This window comes from Thunnus thynnus, chromosome 19 (genome assembly GCF_963924715.1).
Source record: "Thunnus thynnus chromosome 19, fThuThy2.1, whole genome shotgun sequence".
NCBI classification, from domain to species: domain Eukaryota; kingdom Metazoa; phylum Chordata; class Actinopteri; order Scombriformes; family Scombridae; genus Thunnus; species Thunnus thynnus.
The window spans coordinates 19759966-19781738 of record NC_089535.1 but is presented as its reverse complement, the minus strand read 5'-3'; the positions used below and the strand labels follow the sequence as shown (position 1 = coordinate 19781738).

The window sequence follows — 21773 nt, the reverse complement described above, 5'->3', positions numbered from 1 at the left end:
ATATATATATATATATATATATATATATATATGGCGCCAAATCATAACAGAAGTTATCTCAGGGCACTTTTCACATAGAGCAGGTCTGGACCGTACTCTTTAATTTACAGAGACCCAACATTCCCCCCTGAGGGAGCACTTGTGAAAGCGGCAAGGAAAAACTCCCTTTTAATGGGAAGAAACAAGAAACCTCAAGCAGACCACCTGCATTCTGGGAGCGCAGTGTTCTAGTGGGATAATAGGGTACTATGAACTCTTAAGATATGAGGATGTCTGACCATTAATGGCTTTGTCGGTGAGGGGATGGATTTTAAATTCTATTCTGGAATTTACAGGAAGCCAATGCAGCAAAGCCAAAATAGAAGAAATGTGATCTCTTTTTCTAATTTTTGTCAGTACACATGCAGCTGCATTCTGGACCAGCTGGAGAGTCTTTAGAGACTTGTTAGGGCAGCCTGATAATAAGGAATTGGAATAATCCAGCCTGGAAGTAACAAATGTGTGGACTAGTTTTTCTGCATCTTTTTGAGACAGGATGTGCCTGAATTTTGCAATATCACATAGGTGAAAATAGTCAGTCAGTCAAATTTGTTTTATATGGGAATTAAAGGACTTATCCTGATCAAAGATAACTCCCAGATTCCTTACAGTGGTGCTGGAGGCCAGGGCAATGCCATCTAGAGTAGCTATATCGTTAGATGATGTGTTTCTAAGGTGTTCAGGGCCAAGGGCAATAACCTCAGTTTTGTCTGAGTTTAGTAGCAGGTCATCCAGGTCTTTATGTCTTTAAGGCATGCTTAGAATCTAAACCGGAAGTAGTCGGCTTTGCCGGCAAAAGTCATTAGTGTGCTTGCTCTATGGGCCCCACAGATGCGGAAGCAAAGCAGAAGAAGTTGAACTTTTTTGGCTTCATGCACCACTGAGCAACCTTCATAGGAATGAAACGCTGTATCCAGATTCTTTTTATACATCCATGGGACATGGTGGGACTCATATGCACTACCATGCATGTGCGGCCGATGTGGCTACCGAAACAAAGAACAGAGAAGCTCGGTTAACAACACTCACAGAGGGAGTGTGACTTCATTCACTGCTCAGGTCGCCATTACTCTACTATATCCTTACAGAGTAAATAGTTGTTTGCTGACATCCAGTGAGGCTCAATGTCATTGACTGCACCTTTAAAATATTAACAGCAGTTAACCGATAATTGATTAATTATTTACATCCCTACCAGCTTCACTTAATTATCTGAATACACCAAAAATGTTTAATGCAAATGAAGGGCTGGGAAATGTAATGGCAGTCATTTAATATGTGAGAGATTATTTTAGCTCAATGTAACAGGCCTATGCAGTATTTGATGAGTTGATTAATGTCAGCTGGCCTGCCTGAAAACAATACTTCCCTCCAGTGGAGACTATTGGTAATGACTCCAGAATACAGGAGCTGCGCCAGTCACTGATACAACAAAGGAGTAGCCTATAAGAATATATTGTAAAATATATCATTCCAGTGTGTACTTTATAATGAACATGCAATTCACACATTACACTAAATGTAAATGACAGACAAACTGTACAATACACACTGTTTGCACACTGTTTGAGTGTGCAAACAGTGTGGCACTAAACTATCATATGGATTCATCAGATGTAATTTCATTTAGATAATACACTGAAAATCTGCCTGCAGTTACTGAAATAACATTATTTCCTTTGTTTAAATTTCAATCTGATTTAAGTCTTAAGTCTAAAGGTGCGTTTGATTGATTGACAGGTGACTCGGCCAACCACGCTCTGACATTTTAGTTGCTACTCTGGTTTTGTCTGTCTTGATTGTTCCTCCTCAGCTCCACCCAAATTCGGATTTTCTGAGAGAGTGCAAAACAGTAAACTAGAGAGACTACATACTACTAATTCCATTCATAAACCTGTGGTATTGACTTGTGGTTTACCTGACCGTGGCTACATGTTTTTCAACTGCAGAAAGAAACGTGAGCACCAAGATAAAAATCAACCCAAGCACGAGGAAGACTCCTGACAGAAGGCTGCGATTTCATCTAAGGACCTTCTCGATAAGGCAACACTGCGACTAATGACTGAGATACTGTGCCACATTTAAAAAAATATATTTTTTGGAAAACGTCCCTTCACTTTAGACAGTTAACTAACAGATTATCACATTAACTGGCTACCAGATAGAGGCAGACAATCTGCAAGAAAGCATTACAGCCTTTACAGAAGTTTTGGGCAACGGCACAAACTCTGGCATCCCTCTCATCATTCTTCTAAATTCATTTCTGGATTTAACATATTTTCTCACACAAGAGATCCCCAACTGCCTGATGTGGGTCATGTTTATAGCCAAAATCCTTGTGTTTGAGCCAAAGGCAAGATCAGCATCTTTAGTCACTATGTACACACAAAACTGTGCATTCATTTTCACCATGAAGAAACATAAAAGCCCAACTATCTATGACAGAAATAAATAAATAGACAGACTGTATTCTGTTTCTTTTTAATTTATAATTTGCTAATTTGGTCTAATATACCAGTCCCTTCTCCTTTTGGTGACAACTAATTCTAAAAAACGTTACATACAACCTATACCTATATATGATATATATGTGATAGTGAGAGCCCGGGATCTGAAGAATGAGACCTAAATGAAGGCACTATTACACTGCATCAGTTGTATGTGTGTGACAGCCAGTTTGTATCCATGTATCATATCCACAGATTATTATTAGCACCTTGGAAATGCATTATGCAATCACTGTGACATGATCTGCGATGGAAATGCCATGACGAATGAAACTGTAGATGTAGAAAGCATACAGCATCATTGTGACATACTGGAACAAAGATAGCTGCATCTAAACCATGATTTGTCATTTCAAAAGGATTGATCAGGTTCTAAATACATTTTCACATTCAAGCTTAAAAGCCTGTTGCTGCTTTGCCTTACAGCAAAGCACAAACTGCAAGAAGATTAAAAATGAAAACAGTTAAGGTGCTCTTCACACTGATTAATGCAAAAAAAAATAAAAATAAAAATTGGTAAGAGAGATTTTCAGAGTATGTTGAAGCTACAATAGTGTGGGAACTTTTGTTTCAACAACAGGCAGTTTTATCTCTGCTTGAGGCCAAGAAGTCCTAACGGATTAGTCACCAGAAGTCATCATCAAGCCCCTATGCTTCAACAGAAACATTATGTTAATTGCTGCTGATAATATCCTTTTTTCACCTTAAAATACATCATAGTAGTCATAGAAGTAGTAGTAGAAGTAATAGCTGTGGTTGTAGTAGTATCAGCACCAAAAGTAGATATTTACAATTAGATATTGAACCACAGTGTTCCACAATCCTCTTTGGTTTTTATGTGTTCAAGTGAAGTGATGATATGACAGCTGATTACACATGACAGCTGCTGATAAAACAAGACTGTGGTGTCAGGAGATGAGTATGCAAAGTTGCGTCTGGTTGGTTGACATACCTCTCATACTTCCTTTAACTGTTCCTTGTGTGTCAAAGCTCAAATCTGACTTGAAAAAACAATTCTCAGAACAAAAACAACGATGATCCAGGCAGCTTCAAGAACATATGATTTGATTATTTGAATCAGCACAGTTATGGATGATTTTATATTTCACACATTTAAAAACCTCAAAGCTCTCAGCAGTAAACTTAAGTCCTAAAGGAAAACGCTTAAGGTTCCAGTGGTCCTTAGGAAATTATTTCCAAGTTTTGTTCACCAGTGGCGCAGTAAGAAAACACAGCATGTTTTAAAAAAAACACTTTGAGGTTGAGGTGTGGTAAACTTTAACAATGTAGTTTCTGGGTGTATCATCAGTTGTTCACAGGTTGTTCAGATCCTTAGAAAACTAATCACCTTGCTGTTTGTGGGTCACACTGACCCCAGGATCTGTACATGGTGATGTCATGAGAGTTTGAGGTTTTGAACATTATTAATTAGCAACAGGCAGAAACTGACAACATAGAAATACACTGAAGGAAGGATGAAGAGAACAGAAAGACAAAGAGGCAGAAAGGTTTTTGAGCAGTTGTCATACGATTCCAGCAGAACTACATTCTTGCTAAAAACACTTCCCACACAGCCACAGTGGTGTTTTCAAACCTAAACAGTGATAATCACTGAGGTTCTACTAAACCTGTTTACTTGTTAGGAAATTCAAATGTGTCTTTTTTAAAATGAAGTTCTCCATACCAATAAATTGGTTCAATCCCTAATAGCAGTACTGTTGTATGTTTGCCTGAGCTGAATAAAAGACTATATAAAGAGACCACAGAATCCTCCGTAACATTTTCATGAGTCTCATTCTTGTTTTATTGTATCAACTGCAGCCCTGTTTCAAAAACATAACCTTCATCATCTTTTAATTGCATGCTGTGTTTCACTAACTGTGCCACTGATTAACAAAACTTTACTTCAAAAACAAAGTCTATGATACAATGTGTTAATGAATGTGTGGGAGTCTTTCCACTGAGCTCATGCACACACACTTTGATTTCATCTGAAGATGACTATCCTAACTTATTTAAGACTGAAATGTTTTATTACAGCAATCACATGTTTACAGAACAACGACACACGTGTTTATTTGGGTTTGAGTTAATAACGGGGTATAAATATAAACTCGTTGTACTATTTTGAAACCTGAACACGTTGAGGATACAGGCGCGCCCGTTCCAGGGGCCTTTCACAGACACCCTTTTTTGGTTCTTTATCGGAGACAGAGGCATTTGCATGATAAAAGCCTCATCGAAACTCCCTTCTCCGCGTCTTTGATTGCCGGTGGAGATGGAAAAGCTTTTAGCCCGGCTGTGCACTGCGCGCCACACCTGTCCTATTTGAGTACAGAGGCTTACAGGTAGGGCCAAAGCCCCGCCCACTGTCAGGTTTCAGTTAGACTTGTTTTTTAAGACCAGCTGTCAAAACTCAGACGCGTCTGTCTAAACTGCTACACTGAGTTTGGCAGTGAGAACAAACGCATCATCAACAACAACAACAACAGCAGTAACCATGCCGAATCGATCAGCGGAGGAGTGGATGCGGGTGTCCTTGCGCACCCCGGGCATCCTGATCTTCGGGTTGGTCATGGCTCCTTGCGGATGGGTTCTGGACCTGACTGCCACTGTGGCCCCAAACTGGAGGACCATCCATAACGTCCCCGGCAGACCGGCCGACGAGGTCATCCAGCAGGGCATCTGGGACATCTGCATAGCCGCCACAACCACCACCAGATCGATCTGCGGCCAGGAGGACACCACCTACTTCAACAACCAGATCATCCCGATCGCTCAGGGGTTGATGGTGGCCTCCCTCATCGTGACTCTAATCGGGCTGGCCGTGGCCATCCCGGGTGCCAGATGCTGGAAAGACAGGCCTAACTGGATCGTGGCCGGCCTGGGTGGACTGTTGATCTTCCTCTCAGGCGTCATGACCATCATACCCATCGCCTGGTATACGCACATCCTCCCAGATGTTGCCACTGTGACCCCGACGGCAGAAGTGCGCGTCGGCTATTGCATCATCCTGGGCTACATCGGTGGGATATTTGAGATCCTGGGTGGCTTCGTCATGTTCATCGGGATCTGCCGTTGCTGTGGAGGGAAGAACCGAGGAGAGGTACGGGTTGAGGAGGTCATGGCCAACCGGTTCAGCCACCAGAAGCCCCCGTCGAGACGCGTCGATGTGCCAAGCCTGAACCGGGCCCGGAGCAGCGCCAGCAGCAGCGTCCCATATTCCAGGGACTCCATGGATGAGGATGTGTCCTTCCCTCGGGCCAAGAGCCCCGCAGTGCGGTCAGTCAACACCTCTTACAACGGCAGACCCTATGATGCAGACCTTTGAGAGGAAGGGACCCCCAAAGAAGCACATATCCCACATCTGGAGACACACAAAAACACACAGAAGAGAAACAACTTGAAGATTGAGAGGAATATCTGCAATAGAGACTGAGAGTGGAAAATGGTAATTACGCAATGAAGTTATAACATTACAGATCTAGTCCAAACTGTAGTCTAAACTCTAAACAACTTAGGCAATAATATTCTGAAGTATTGTAGTAATAATAGGAGATAAATATACCAAAAAAGTACTTTAAAGTCATCATACACTCATTGTTTACTGACCATAAAGGAATATTGATATTTCAGTGGTACTTAGAGATCAAATAGATTATGAAATCACTGTAAACTTACTATTAAGTGAAGCAGAATCACTTTAAATGCCCCTATAAGTATTACAGTGTTTTATCATTAGGACAGCAACACTTGAAGGCATACATCTATAACAGAATAATAGGTTAAATGATGTGTGAGTGACACATCATTTAAATGGCAGGGCTGCAGTTTAATGTGGCAGCAGATGAGACTCATTAAGTGCTTGCCTTGATTATGATTAATTATAATGTCATTATAATAGCTGTGGGCTCCAAGCAGTGCAATAGTAATAGAGACGGAGATGAGATTAATGTTGTTATGTGAGGGAATGGAAGGAGAGTTTTTTTTATGAAAGAAGTTTAGAAAGTGAATAATTCTGTTTTATTTCAACGGTGAAACATGGAGCTAATACCTGCATTGTTTAGTGAGCCTATAGAAAAAACAATGTTAAGTTTGCTCATCTGCAAATTATGCCAAACCCCATTTGTAAATAGCCCTCATCTTTAAGGAAACTTTTACATTTTCTCTGTGTACATTGCCATTTTCTTTTTTTCTATTTTTATGTAAATATTGTATTCTTATGCACTTTACAATTGTGACCAACGATGTAGGACAACTGGCCAACTGTTGAGAAGCATTGTGATGTAATCAATTATGTCCTTATTGCTTTGTGATACAAGTGCCTTATTAAATGTGCACTGTGTTTCCTAATAACGAGTCCCTTCTCTTAGCTTGACTCTTCTTGTTTTGCTTGTGTGGATAAATAAATAATAAATTAATAATCCACTTGATGTTAAAAATTGTATTTAAGTATCAACAAAACTGCAGAAGTGTGTGTGAAGTAAAAAAACATATTGGAAATAACTGCCGACACTATTCAAACACAGACATACAGGCAGAATATTCAGTGTGAACCTCATAAGTATTCAGAAAATGTAGCCCGACCAGTCTGAGCGGTTGGTTTCTTTACGCAGCTTGTCGAAAAACATTACCTCTTGTGTTTAAACTAGCTTCACATCTCAAACAAAGCAACACTGTAGTGAACAATCGTCCCTCTATAGCTCCTGCGTGGCCTCCATGAAATGATGATGCGGGTCTCCCTGCAGGACCTGTTTCAAGCCACAACTAATGACCACTGAGTTACTGTAGATGCAGAGTAACTTTTTGCTGAGATACCGTTATTTGCCTTGAATGTTACACAAGTGGAAATAAGATTATTAGTGTTGGATAAAAGTTAAATAAAAGTAAAAGTTACCAAAGTTGTACTTTTTTACTACTACTCTATTTAATGGTTACTTAGTTTCAAATGGTCACTGCAAAAGGACAGCCAGTTCTCACTCCCAACTCGTCACAAATCGAAGCTTGGTCAGGACCCCATGGCGTCACTTTTTAACACACTGAGTACCCCTTTAACGTCATTTTTCAACGTGCAGGGTCCCACAACGTCTGAAATAGATGCCATGAGACTGATGACGTCTATATAAGGTGACAAATTTCAGCCTGGTCTCCAGAATAAAACATTAGCAATGTACGTTTCTGCAAACCATAGATACGTTGAATATCTACATTTCAACACCTGTAATACGGAGCATATTAACATTTCAACAATATGTATCCTATCAACATTTCTGAAGTGATGTACTTTACATGACATCTATATAAGCTGACTTACTTTCTTATTAGGAGGTGGAGGGGTTGGTGGATGGCTTGTAATGTTGTTGGCAGAAAGTTGGAAATCAGCACAGAGACCACCTTGCCATTTTTATTTTATTTTTTATTTTAACCCAAACCATGATCTTTCCCTAACCCTAACCAAAAGTTTTTGTGCTTGTGCACACTGTTAAATATAATTATTTTTTAACAGTGACTGCCGTGATACTGCGTGTTGAAAAATGACACTAAAGGGGTACCCTGTGCGTCAAAAAGTGATGCCATGGGGTCTTGACCAAGCTTCCATATGTAACGAGTTGGGAGTGAGAACATGTTGAAAAGGACCAATGTAGCATCATACTGTAACTATTTCAATATATGATCTTCTATCCAACCCCTTCTAATTTAACAATGCTCCAGAAAGTGGTAACCTTACTTTATTGTCAGAGAGTCTAATGTGGGAAACTAAATCCTGCTGATTAGGGCCAGAATATGAGAATTATAGAGTGTTACATAACTTTTGCATTTTCAAACCAGTACGATCATTGCAAATTGTCAAAAGCATGATACTAATTTTGTAGGTGTTAGTCCTCAAAGTACACAATAAAATTAGTAGTTACAATTAAAGAAGTGCAAATATTTATGTTTAACTCTGTGTAAAAGAAGGAGAGGTACAGGTCTCCCTTCATTAAACAGTTCAGTCATTGTTTTCAGTGGATGAATCAGGCTCAGATAATGTTTGTTTTTATGTTTTTTAGTTTAGTATATTGAAAAAAGTTTGTTTTGCCTGCTTCAGCTCTACTTATTCTGGTGTAGTTATATGTGCTAACAAACTATGTAGCATCAGATGAGTTACAGTAGCATTACTGCCTCTGGCAAAATAAAAATAAAAACTGATGAATGTTTTAGAGAGAGATAGCTCTTTGTGGTTGGGATGATCACGTGGGACATGGAAAAAACATATTCACATTTGAATGTTACTGTGTGTCACGTCTGTTGAGAGACTGGGCCCTGTCTGTGCTTTTTTTCTTGTAAAATACTGACTCATTTTCAACTTTTCAGCCTTCTCCTGATAAGGAATCTGTTTGTGCACTGTCTATATTCACATTAACTATAAATGCAAGAGAATATAATGTCAGTAACTCAGTTAATTGTGCACTCCAATGGTGACAATGACACACCCCTCCCAAGACAAGATGATGTTTTTACTACTTGAACTGATTTCTTTAAGATAGATCCTGCATTCAGGGTGTGACAAAAGAGGTTTTCTATAGTGTCACACCTTTGGATGACTAAGAAGTGTGTTCATTAAAATGACTTTTTTTTTTTTTTGAAAAAAAACAAACAAAAGAAGTATGATTGACCCTGAGAGTCTAATTTTTAGTCCATTGAATGGGTCATGCTGGAGCCTGTTTCCCATAATGCAACCAAAACATCTTCTCATGAGACCTTCCCTGCTCATTAAAACCCATGTTCCCAGTTTGTTTCTTTTATAAAGTTTATAGTGTCCAAGTCTAAGCTACAATAACCCTGATGACATCATTAGGGTTATTTTGTCAGACTTTAGAAAGTTCCTCCACAGCCACAAAAGATGTGATTCAACTGTTTATACAGAGTCAGTAGAAGAGAAGGACTCCCCATGTCTAGTAAACTGACCTTTATGGGTTAAAGCAGCAGAGTTCCCTTTTAATAATTTGCATACAAACCACCAAATGTTAAATTACTGCAGTTTATTTAGCCATAATTTCAATGTGCTCCTCCTTCTGTAAATTAAACAAAGTCTGCTCATTAACAGAAAAGCAGGTGTTGAAATAATGTCTCCGTTGTGGCAGTTCCTTCCCGTCCCTTCTTGTAACAGATACATATTTTCTCATATAACAAACACTGTTACTTGGTCAACATGCATGATTACGAATCAGTCATGCCCAGTATCGCTTCCTGTTAGTTAGAGTTTAGTAAATATTGAAGCTGATACTATCATGTCACTGGATCCCAGAAAGAGATAATCAGGCAGCAGTTCATGTTTTGGTGAATGCAAAGCACACACAGACTGTCTGTTGTCAGTGTTGACATCCTGCAGTACAGCAGCATGTAAGAACAACTTAATAATGATTTTAATGTCACAAACTCATTACTTTGGATTATAATTTTTGGATGACAAAATCTCATCTCATGATCAACTTCTCAAATGTTAATACTGACATTGAGGATTTACACTGGACAAGTTGAAAGTAAGTAAAGTCTTAACACTGACTGAATATTCATCGTCCAAATAGTTGTTCTTGATTTGTATTGTCATGTAAAAATCCACACAGGTGTAAATAACATGAAAACTTGCATCTTTACTTTTCTGGAAATAACCAGAAAACTTAGAAAGTAAAAAACACTTCATCAAGTCATTTACTATTTCTCTTTATATGAATATGTGATATTTGTAAAGTGGTTATATATGAAACATTGACTCGTTGGAGTTTTTGCACATTTTCTTTGAAAGCTAATGAACATAAAATACAAAATATACAGTGCAAAAGCCTTTGTGCAGTAAGTCATCAAGAATGCACTAACTGACTGATTCAAAATGTTGAAGGGCAGGTAAATAGCAGTGCGGCATTATCATCTTCTGAATATATAATCAAAAAATATACATATCAATGAAATAGTGTAAATGAACAGACATCCTTGACTGTAGGGGCAGAAACATTGAGAGAAATCAGTTTTTCCCCAGACTCACATTTGTTAATATGAGCTAATATAACAACATGAAGTAAAATAAACTCGTCATCATGATTAGATAAATAATACTAGTTGCTAGTAAAAATCCAGCACCGACCAACTACAAACTCTACAATCTATTTATGCATAGTAATTAAACCAAAAGACAGTTAAAACAGTTTGGCTTAAGTTTGAACAGCTGCGTGGCAAATTCTTATGACAGGAGAAGGCATTTAAAAATGAAGCAAAACAGGATCTGGGGAGGTGTGCGCACACATTTTAGTTTCAGGTGGTAGACTTAGTTCATTCTCTGTGGAAAAAAAGTAGGCTACTCTCTTTTCTCTTGGTCAAAACTCTTTAAAATCACTTTTTTTGCTTTCTGGACTGGTGGTGGTCTTCAGTAGTTATGTTACCTATGAGGTGCCAGATTAGACTCAAGATGGAGTTTTGAAAACCGACAAGGCAAGTTGTTGTTTTGGCTGTTTGAGCTTGGTGAGCAGAAATGTTACTCTTCTCACAAATAAAATGAGGCAGGTATTTTCAAAACTCATTCAAGGAGTATCTTCTATTTCTCTTTTGTCATCCTGACTCATCATTTCTGAGAAGAATGAAAAACCATTCAACAACTTATACAAAAATACAACATGCTCAGAGCTTTCAACACACCTGGACACACAGTTTTTATTGTCTTCAGAAAGATGAGAAACTGAAAACCAGTGTGTGTGTGTGTGTGTGTGTGTGTGTGTGCATGATTACATAGAAATACACATATAGTTGTCAAAACATCTTCCACAATCATCCTCAAATGAATTATTGTGTAATCCAGCAACACAAAATAGATAAAGATCATAGTAAAAGTTATCCCTCTTGCTAATGCTTGTAGTTATCAATGGAGTTACAAAAAATACATACAGTATAAAACATAGTAATTCAGTCAGAAGAGTACAAAAGAAACAACAGAATATAAAAAAGTATTTAATACATATTCCAGAGAGTGACTTCACCACTCAGTAAGGGCCAAATCATGTATGCTATGCTTTGATTTTGAGACATCTGTATGGGTACAGAAGTCTATTTATGTCAAAATAAATTTGAGTGGTAATCAATCTGCAAGCCAAGACTTGGAGAGCACAGGGGCTGATTTAAAAGCCCATAGTGAAATGAATTTGCTGTCCTGATCTTGTACATGTTCAGTTTGAAACCACCATTTCTTTACTTTTCATACAGAATGTATACAATTTGGAAAATTGTGAGGAAAAGAAGCCCAATTTCTCACTCAAAATGAGAGACACGGCTACTTTTGAGAACAAACCATCTGTAATGATTCTGTCCGTGATTAAAACTTCAGTGTCTGTCCTCTAGTATCTCAAGTCTCGATTTGCAGATTATCACTTATAATAAAGTGAAGACCTCTATTCTTGTCACTCAGATGGCAAGCAAAAATAAAGACTGGCAGTGACATATAGGTGCTTTGGGAGTGCATCAAAGTCAAATGTTCAACTTGAAGCAAAGCACATAAAACAAACAAAACAAAAATGTAGTAAAGGACTTAAAGCAGATAAATAAAGCAGGTTAAAGTGCATACTTTACGATTAAAGTTGGATAAAAACAGAAGCAATGGCAAATCAAATGTGGCTTACCTCTATGAAATAGATTACTGTGGAAACATCTGAAGTTCTTCCACTTCTGGTTTTCAACACTTGTATGAATTCAGCGTTACGTACAAAAACATGGCAGTAAGAAACGCTCACTATGACTGCAACTGTAGCAATTCTCTCTGCTTTCGCTGTATTTAAAGGAAGCCACTACCCTGTCAAAGCCAGTAACTGATAGGTGAACATTTGCATTATTTTACTAAATGGCGCCAGTGTTAGACATGATCAGCTTCTCTATGGAAACAAGCTTTGGCCCAAGTGATGTGGTTAAGGAAGTAGATTTTGAATAGGAGTATTGACAGATCCTGACATTTCTTCCTGGGCATTCCAACTACAAACAACATGATCATTTAGTTCATGAAATTCTGTCAGTGTGTGGACTTTCAAAAGTATGCTCACAACACAAAAAATGCTTGCATCTACTGTTGGGATTTATGGTTACAGTATTTGTTCATGTTTAATCGTAGTTCATTAGCACTAGATAGCCATGATAATTCACCAAAATGAAACAAAATCATAAAACCGTATTTTTGTCCTGCTGATAGGGGCATCAGATCAGAAAAGGCTTGTTTTGTAGGGCAAGGCAACAACTGGTTACCTGTTTAAATGAAGTAACTGAGAGCACTTTGTGGGTGTTGGTGTGATACATACTGTACCTGCCATTAGCCCCCTCTGTTGAGTAGTTTTTCAATGCAATCATGTGTTTGGGGATATAATTTAAAGTTGTATTTCACCCATCATCAAATATGATACATGAAAACAGTGAAGCTGTGTCACTGTTGGCCTATGACAACATAGAAATAGGTTTTAGTTTCCCTCTATGGACAATCACAATGGTCTTGCAGTGTGAAATGTGAGGAATTTTAACAGTATATGCAGATTACAAATGTAATCAGGGCACGGTTGGGCAGAACAGGCTGAACCATCAGCCGTGTTGTTTGAAGTGTAAAAACCTCAGTTCACTGCTGGAGTTCCTGGGATGCTTCAGCATCAGTTATAAAGTAGTAGCCACAAGACAGCCATTAAAGTAGAACTGTAGAGTCCATTTTTACATAGTTCACACTTGAATAAGTTGCACTGTAAGCTTGCTGCAGAGGAATGCTGATGGAAGCTCACTTCCAGTGTCACTGGCCGTAATGTCACGGTTGACCTGGATGAGAATGAGAAAGTAATTATTTTTATATGTGCCTCAATGACAGTAACAGATAGTTGCTGGTCCTTCATAAAAAACGTTGCATCGTTCTTGATTCAAAATCCACATTAGACACTCAGATATCAGTGTGTTAAAGGTACTCTGTGGAGTTTTTGACCACTAGTAGCGCTATGGAGCAATCTTTTAAGAGTGAGTCCACGTTTTGTTTTTGGGGATTTTTTTTTCACTCATGAGCGCACGTGTGTCGTTGTAGCATGATTCCTGCTGTTAGTTTCACACTATTCCACTGATTGACACTTGGTGACAGTAACACACCAACACATGTAGCAATGTGCAAACAAAGGCAGTGAAGAAGAAGACTGCTAAACATGATTGTAAACAATGTAGGATTTAAGATATTAAAATATATGATTTTTGAGGAAGCATGCACTCAACATGTTTGTTAGACCTGAAGAGTACACACTGTGTTTGGTGAGAAACACTGAATGTAAACATAACTTTTGTTGGTTTACAAAAAACTCCACAGGGGTACCTTTTTAGTAATTCCAGGAGTTTGTTTGTTATGATGTGTTATAATTTTATTTAACATGTATTAAGTTTTCCCTCAAAAATTGTTATACATTGTACTTAAATTGTGACTTTTACACTTTTACATTCTACATGTCAGATATCTACACTTAACTTTGACTTCCAGGTAACATTTCGACACAAATGGAAAGCATACCTCAGATATAATGGATATTATGGAGATTTGTCCACATTACACAGCAATGTTGTAGCCATGTTTTGCTGCCAGATCTCTCCTAGTGACAACAGACAAAAACATAGAATTAATTTGTGGAAATTTAGTCATCTTATCTTGACGTAATTAGAGTTGTGTTGACCAAGTGAGCGCACATCCGGTGAACATACTTTTCATATGTGAACACATAGCAACTACTATTTAGCACATAGCAACTTCCAGCATGGAGTAAAGATCAACACCCTCAAATAGTCATTCCAAACATTCTTTCCAAGGCCTCTACTGAACACTTCAGATGATTATGAATAGGTGGCCTTGTTGCTGGTCTATTCTTTTCAGGTACTCAATGAAACTCTCATCATTCATGAGAGATGACATGTTCACATCTTTAAACTAAATCCTTCTTTTCAGTGTGTTTATACAGTGGGGACAAAATGATCACATGTCAAACACTGTGGGCATCTTTTTCTGTGGTTTCTATGTTGATGAAGTGTCTGTTACCCTTTTCTTTGACAAAGTGACCATCACTGCTTCTGCTTATGTTCTTCTCTTTATCACAAACAAACCAGGTTTAAAAGATAAAGTATCACTTCCTGTTTGCCATGAAAAAGTTACCAGATGCTGTGTGTTAGTGAGTAGTTCAACATTTTGAAAAAAATATGCTTATTTGCTCTCTTTTCGAGAGTGAAATTAGAAGATTAATATCAATCTCATGTCTGAATGTTGAGTGCAGTGGTGAAGTCAGGATATAGCAAGGTTAACATAAAGACTGGATCAGGGAAAAACTAGCTTGGCTCTGTCCAAAGTTCAAAAATATACCATCCAAAAACTTTAAAGCTCACTAATTAACAGGGTATTTCAAGGAAGTCATGTGTGCGTGTACATTTTGATGCTCAACAGTTTAACTAATCAGATCGGTACAGCTGGTGAGCACAGATTTTGTGTTTGGTCTCTGAACACACTCTACCAAACCTGCAAACCTCACTGTGACGACAAGACTTCAGGAAGCTGTGCAAAGTCACTGCGTTCAATTGTTTCTAACACCTAGCTCCCCCCACAAGCACAAACTGAATTCAAATATCAGTTCGACTTTAAAGGATTTTTGAACATATTTGTAGAAACAGCAACGGATTAGAGCAAGTCATAAACCTGTTTAGCTAATGAATGTTGAAACAAGACATTTTTCCCCTTTTTCAACAAGCCTAAATAGTATTAGTCATGTGCTGTTATTTAGGAGTCTGCCACTGGAGTCATGGCTGGCAATGTCTCAACTGGTTAACTGCCAATATAACTTTAATTCCACCAGCCACCGAATTATTTTGAACTATTTTTAGTGCCAGCTGACACAGATATTGGACCAATCAAATTACCAGGATCAAACATGGCACGCCCCTAAAGGAAGTCTAATTTAGGGGTGGCTGCCATTGCAGAAAAATAAATAAAACAGAAATTTCTTCTTTTTGGTAATTAAAATTGTGACTTAATACGCACACAAGGATATACAGTATATATGGATTTCTTTGCAAAAATGAATTTTAATTTCAGTTAAACTTTAAACTATCATGGTACAACATTAATAAAAGCTAAAGTTTTATCAGCAAAGTGAAAGTGAACTCATGTCCTTTATGTTATCTTTTGTTTCATATGATGCCTAATTGCTTTCTGTTATTGTATTAATGTAACACATGTTGTAAGTGCAAATAAAGTCTATAAATAAAGTGTCGTTTTTCTCATCTCACTCTGAAAGAAAACTAATATGCACACTTCCCCAAAAGTTGAACTATTCCTTTAAGAACAGCAAATGGAAAAGCTTTCAATGGAAACTTCTTGAACAGGATATAGCTGTAGGTATCCTGTTCATGACACTTCTGAGATATTTCAGTACCTTTGCTTCTTCTTTTGCTTCTGTCTTATCTTGGCGACGATGAAAGCCAGGATCAAGAGCCCTACGATGACGCCCAGCACACTCAGGGTCAGCGGCAAACTTAGTGACCCATTGACTGTGTCCTCGCAGGATTGGCCCCGGTAGCCCAGGTTACAGTCGCACACGAAACCAGTACCGCCACCCAGAGGACTCACACAGGTACCATGGCCACTGCACCGAGTCTCTCCACAGGTTGGCAGGCTGTGGTCAATGCCTCTTGGTTGAGGAGCAGGGAAAGGGGTGGACATCATAGAGGAGGGGGTGTAAGGAAGAAAGGAAGGAAACACTGGACAAATAAGGGAGGGCGTGATACGTGGAAGGAGAATAGGAGAGGGAAGAGATGAATGGATGGACAAGACACACCCTAAAACACAACAGGGAAACATAAAGAGAAGACACAGATCCTTATAGTAAAGCTGAAATGGCGTCCAGCTCAGTCAAACAAGTCTGCAAGTAGGGAGAACGGGGTAAGTCGAGCCAGTGGGTAAATTGAGCCACCCTGTGTCTAGGTTACCATAAACAAAAGTAATCATGTGACCACAAATTAAGGAAGCATAGTTCATGTTACTCAATCCATCTTGGACTCAAGCACATGGAGAGAGTGGTGAGCAAAACAGAGCAAAAAAAGAGATTTTTGTCCTACCAAATGAATTAATCATGTTACTAAAGTTACCAGTCTTGTATCTTAATTAAAATAGATACGACTGACTAATGTTAAGTTTAAGCCACATACAAACATGCAGTACATACAGATGGGTGACAAATTAAAGGAGAAACCAACATAAAGTGTCTTAGTAAGGTTAGTAAGGTGTTGGACCACCACGTGCCGCCAGAACAGCTTCAATGTGCCTTGGCATTGATTCTACAAGTATCTGGAACTCTTTTGGAGAGATGAACACCATTCTTCCAAAAGATATTCCCTCATTTGGTGATTTGATGATGGTGGTGGAGAGCGCTGTCTAACACATCAGTCCAAAATCTTTTGTGTCATTTTTATATCAGTATTTAACGGTGGCACTATTTACCCCTAGAACACTTGATTTACGCCACCCCTGTGCTCATTTTACCCCTACCTTAGGGCAAGTTGTGCCATAGGACTAATTTTTTTGAGTCATTGTTCTAAAACCATAATAATTAGATAACTTGTTTTAATTTCCATGGGTACACAAGGTATATATATTAGATATATATAGTAACTATTATTTAAAATAAATACACTTTCGTTTTGCAGTAAAATCATCAAATGTACAAAGTGGTTCATGTTACCCTGTTCTCCCCTATGTTTTTTTCAGCCAGTTTATCTCCAGCTAAATGGAAACTGATTAAAGTGCTGCCACAATCATCCTGTAATGTCATTTACTGAATGAACATAGCAGAATTTGCTTCAAATGTCATCATTCATCTGCTTATTTCTACTATACAACATCCAGTTTATCACTTTTGTTTTTATGCCTATAAATTTACACACTGTAGCAACCATTGTAGTCTTTCAATATAGCAAAGAGTAATAAGCACTGTAAACACCCTGTGAAGGCCTCTAATGCCTAACAAGTTTGCTGCATATTGTCAGAAGGAGCATTTTTACGAGGGGAAAGAGACTTAATATTAAAAGGTGATCATATCTTGGCATTATGTGACACGTGTTTTTGGTCTGAATGTATTTAATGTGTGGAACTTGTCACATTTCATGACTACCTTTAATTTGGTACATTCCACCGGTCATGTTGGCTGCAATGACTTCGTTGCAGTGAAAGCACAAACACTTGAGACAGTGCTGCCTTCAGTTCAGTCAAAAAAAGAATTCAGTCAGAATTACAAGCTCTGTATGCAGTAAAAAGATGGTAAACATATATGACAGGGACAGTCTGATTTTTCCCCGAGATGTGATGTGTATCACCAGACAGCATGAAGATGTTTGATATTAATACTGAGTGATCATTTTAAAATAAAATGGGTCCCATCGACATCATATGTAAAATCTACACTTTATTTTAATAATTCCCCCCAAAAAAACAAGATATTGTGTGTCTGTCAGACTTGTGGCTGATAGAAGGTGTATTTTTACAAACATGTCTCACTGCTCGCACACGGAACTGTAAGCTGTTTGTCGTGTGCAATCTCGCCCTCAAACATACTTTACTTTTAAAACATCACATACAAATGAACAAGGGTTGAAGGATTGCACTAAATAAGCTGATACAATTGTATTTGTATTTGTTTCATCATCAGCAGCATTACGTACACAGAGATCGACTCATGTTATATTAGAAAAGCAACAGGAAGACTTGACTCAGAGCTGCATCTCATCAACTCGTAACTCCTACTAAAAGAACCTATGAGTTTTTAATATGTTCTATTAGTTTTTTTTAGATTGTCAGCACATGATTTACAATAAGAACACCTCATGACTCCATTCTGAGCTACGCTCAGATAAAAGTAAGACACTAAGTGGACCACTCAACAATCACAGCCTCCTATAGTAAACACACTAGTGTGTATGAAGAAGACACTACAGAGATTTAAGAGACAAGATTATCCAAAGCCATGTCCAAGTCACCATGGCAGGTAAACTGATAAATAAGTGGTGATGGTAAAGTTATCCTACTTCTCAAACATCTCGTCATTCAGGTTTCCCATTAACAGATAGTGTTTAACAATGGCTACAGGTGGGGCATGTCTACAGCAAAAAAAGCACAGCAACATATTACCAAAGCACGACAAAATGGAAAACATCTACTCACAGAAGCAAAGAATGCAGACCTGGTGTCCTTAAAATGTCGGCAGTCGAGTTTGATTTCTTGATGTTGGCTTGTCCTGGTGTCCTTGTGTGTTTCCTGGGTCTTTGAAAAAGAATTTAAAGTTCTCTTTCAGTGAAGGTATCTCAAACAAAAGGAAGGAGGGAAGAGGAAGAAAGCCGAGACCTGTGAATACCTGCCCATTTTTTTCCCATCAACACACACACACACACACACACACACACACACACACAATCACCCTCCCTCTGGCTTATCTTTACATGGGATGAGTCATGTAGGCTACACACTCTAGTTGACACCAAATATCCCTGACTGATATGATGTCGAAACTTGTTATTTCATAAGGAGAGCAAACTAACTTACGGTATGCTTCAGTTGATCGCTGACTAACACTGACTTACTAAACACAATGCTCTAGCATTCCTGGTAAAATAAACTTAATTTGTGTGGCACCTTTCAGACATTGGCTCGTAAAAAACTATGTAGGGCATAAAATAGGGAAATAACAAAGATAAACAAAATTTGACAAAAGGAAAATAAATTCTAATATGATATGTGTAAAAATGTTAAATATGGTTTTAAACTCGTCGCTTTTCTTGAGAATTCGGGGTTAAACAACATTACATAAAACAAACAGCACTCACGCATGTTCTCACACACACACATTACAGTGGGTGTGGTTGCTAGACCAGTGGGGGATGGAAGTAGAAGCAGGCAAGTTAGAACAACACTCAGTTGGCAAGCCCTTACAAGACTGTGTCTGTGCAACATGCAGCACTTCATATATGTCTTTTAGGCCTCATGTGAAAAACAATACTTTTGTGTCTGACTTGAAGCCTATTAAAACTCTCCAATACTTTATTTAAGGATTTTTTGTTAAGCTTCAATGTGGGCCTTCTGTGGGCAATTCTGATCACGATTTGTTATCCCTTAAAATGGGCATGTTGCTTTTATAAAACTGTGCCTTTCAATGTAATATTTAAATACATATTGCTCTATGTCCCGCAAACACACACTCAATGACTGGCACTCACCAAACACAGATTAGTCAGCACAAATCAGTCATTATCGTGAGGTCTTTGCAACATGGCTGTGTTTGTGTCAAGCCCATGTTCTCTGAGCTATCGTTGTCAAACTTCAGTTCCGCTTTTAAATGATCTGATTGAGAAACATCTTCATACTTGTGTTATTTCATAGTCAGTAATACAACATGAGGCCAAACAGGAAAACACTGCTATAACCTGCTTCCTACATTCATCCCGTAAAAGAAGAGAAAGAACACTCTATAAATGTTTTGGAGAAAAACATTAGAAAAACAAGGGTTTTCGATGATTGATAATGATTGTTAAAAACTGGAAGAGATGGGACTAAAATGAGGGAATCGGACTAGATCTGGTCTCGGGTCTCTAAAGACTCAAGGTATGCATTTAGGGGTTAAGAAGCCATCAATTACAGCACACCTTTCATTCATCATATGCAAAAGTTTGCCATTTCCAGGGATCTTGGGCTTTTGGGCAAGATCAGGAGCACTGATCATGATGTCTCTCCAGATGTTTTCCTGCATAGGTAGCTGGGAGAAGACTGTAAGGCAGACAAGAACATGCTGGAGAGATTACATTTCCCACTCTAGCCTGGGCTTACCAGGGCTAGAGTGGGATATAGGATCCTCCTAGGAGGACCTGGATGACTCAGGTAAGTGGTGGAAAATGGTTGGATGTGTGATCACAAACTCGGTAAAGCTTGAAGCTTAACATCTACAGTCAATGCTTTGATTAAAAATAACCTTTACGTCACATGAACCAGAGGAAGTTTCATGTTTGATCTATCAAGATGATAGATGATAGTGATGGTTGGTGATGATGGTGATAGCAAAGATAAGATACTGAAGAAACTCAAGAAGAAAACCCAGATAAAATGCATGTCTGACAAAACGTGACAGAAAACAGATGAGGGCAAAGTCTAACTGATACCGAAAGCAAGACAACAATGAAATGGCTTTTACTGAAGTTACAGCAGAATGGGGTTAGATTATGGTATCCAGCAAAAATTACTAACAGCCCAAATGCACACACCAGGTACACCTCCTAAAAAAAGTAAAACTTGCACAATTTAACATGCATTAGTACATTACATCAACATTAAGATCTTAATAATACATTGTACTTTGCTTTATTTGTATAAAAAGATAAGATGTCTGTGGGAATATTAGGTTGAGTTTGAGACTGCAAACATTTTGAGGATGTAAGTGCAACTCTCTCTCATCATGGCTTGAAGTTTAATTTCCCTCTCTTCCCTCTTTATATACTATACTACACACATTATGTAATATATACTATACACAGGGTGAGATGAGTTTGTTTTGAAAGAAACAGGGGTGTGGTGAGTCAGTCTGCTACATATTTGTTGGACAGTTGAATATTTTTGTTAAATGGAACTACTGAGATTTAAACATTTTCAGTATCAGCATACAGTAACATACCGTGTCAGCTGTATAACTGTGTGTCTGAGTTTACAGAGAAGTCCACTACAAGCAGAAACCATGCAAGATATTCAACGAGACATTTTAGACTGCACGTTTCTCAGGCTCCAGTATGAGGCAGAGTCAAGAGCATCATGCATGATTTCTGATTAATGATGCATGCATGCAAAGACATTTTTTAATTATCAAGGATCAGTATATTGTATCTCAGTGAAGGGTAGAAAGTATTTTTGTTTTTCAAACATCCAATTCAGAGTTAATTTGAACATAAATATGCACAATATGTTCCTGTTTTGTATCAAGGATATGTTTTTCAGGACAGGATGAAGTTTCTCTTTGCCTTGCACCTTTACTGCCCTTCAGCTTTGTTGGGCAGAATAGGATACTATCACACAATTAAAGCAGTAAAAAAAAAAAAAAAAAAAAAATGTTTCCTGACCACCTCTGGATCAGCTATGGCTGGTGGAAGACTGTAAACAAAGGGATGCATGCTAAATATGTGTCTAAGGAACAA

At 38.3% G+C, this 21773-nt stretch overlaps 2 protein-coding genes across 4 annotated transcripts; one reads left to right on the top strand and one right to left on the bottom strand.

Annotated features, from left to right (window-relative positions):
- The first annotated feature begins 4941 nt into the window (after positions 1-4941).
- On the top strand, positions 4942-6979 carry cldn23.1 (claudin 23.1). Its single transcript, XM_067574924.1, has one exon. It carries the CDS (start codon positions 5047-5049, stop codon positions 5875-5877), a length of 831 nt encoding a protein of 276 aa, XP_067431025.1. The 5' UTR covers positions 4942-5046; the 3' UTR covers positions 5878-6979.
- A 3326-nt stretch (positions 6980-10305) lies between these two features.
- LOC137171128 (delta-like protein 4) lies at positions 10306-18988 on the bottom strand. Of its 3 annotated transcripts, none has more exons than XM_067574894.1 (4): positions 18766-18988; positions 15986-16388; positions 14083-14161; positions 10306-13355 (listed from the first exon to the last, which is right to left on the bottom strand). In XM_067574894.1, the coding sequence occupies exons 2-3, from the start codon at positions 16273-16275 to the stop codon at positions 14119-14121; spliced, it is 333 nt and encodes a 110-aa protein (XP_067430995.1). In that variant the 5' UTR covers positions 16276-16388; positions 18766-18988; the 3' UTR covers positions 10306-13355; positions 14083-14118. The 3 variants fall into 3 exon arrangements, with proteins under 3 accessions (XP_067430995.1, XP_067430996.1, XP_067430997.1); XM_067574895.1 differs by having other exon boundaries at positions 15986-16310; XM_067574896.1 differs by having other exon boundaries at positions 18785-18988.
- Positions 18989-21773: the final 2785 nt, after the last annotated feature.

What these genes read in the sequence shown, in the direction of transcription:
- cldn23.1 (XM_067574924.1), top strand. Translation starts at nt 5,047, where the DNA reads ATGCCGAATCGATCAGCGGAGGAGTGGATGCGGGTGTCCTTGCGCACC.
- LOC137171128 (XM_067574894.1), bottom strand. Translation starts at nt 16,275, where the DNA reads ATGATGTCCACCCCTTTCCCTGCTCCTCAACCAAGAGGCATTGACCAC. An exon ending in AAGCAAAAGAAGAAGCAAAG is followed by an intron (nt 14,162 to 15,985) that starts GTACTGAAATAT and finishes TGTTGTCACTAG; the next exon opens with GAGAGATCTGGCAGCAAAAC.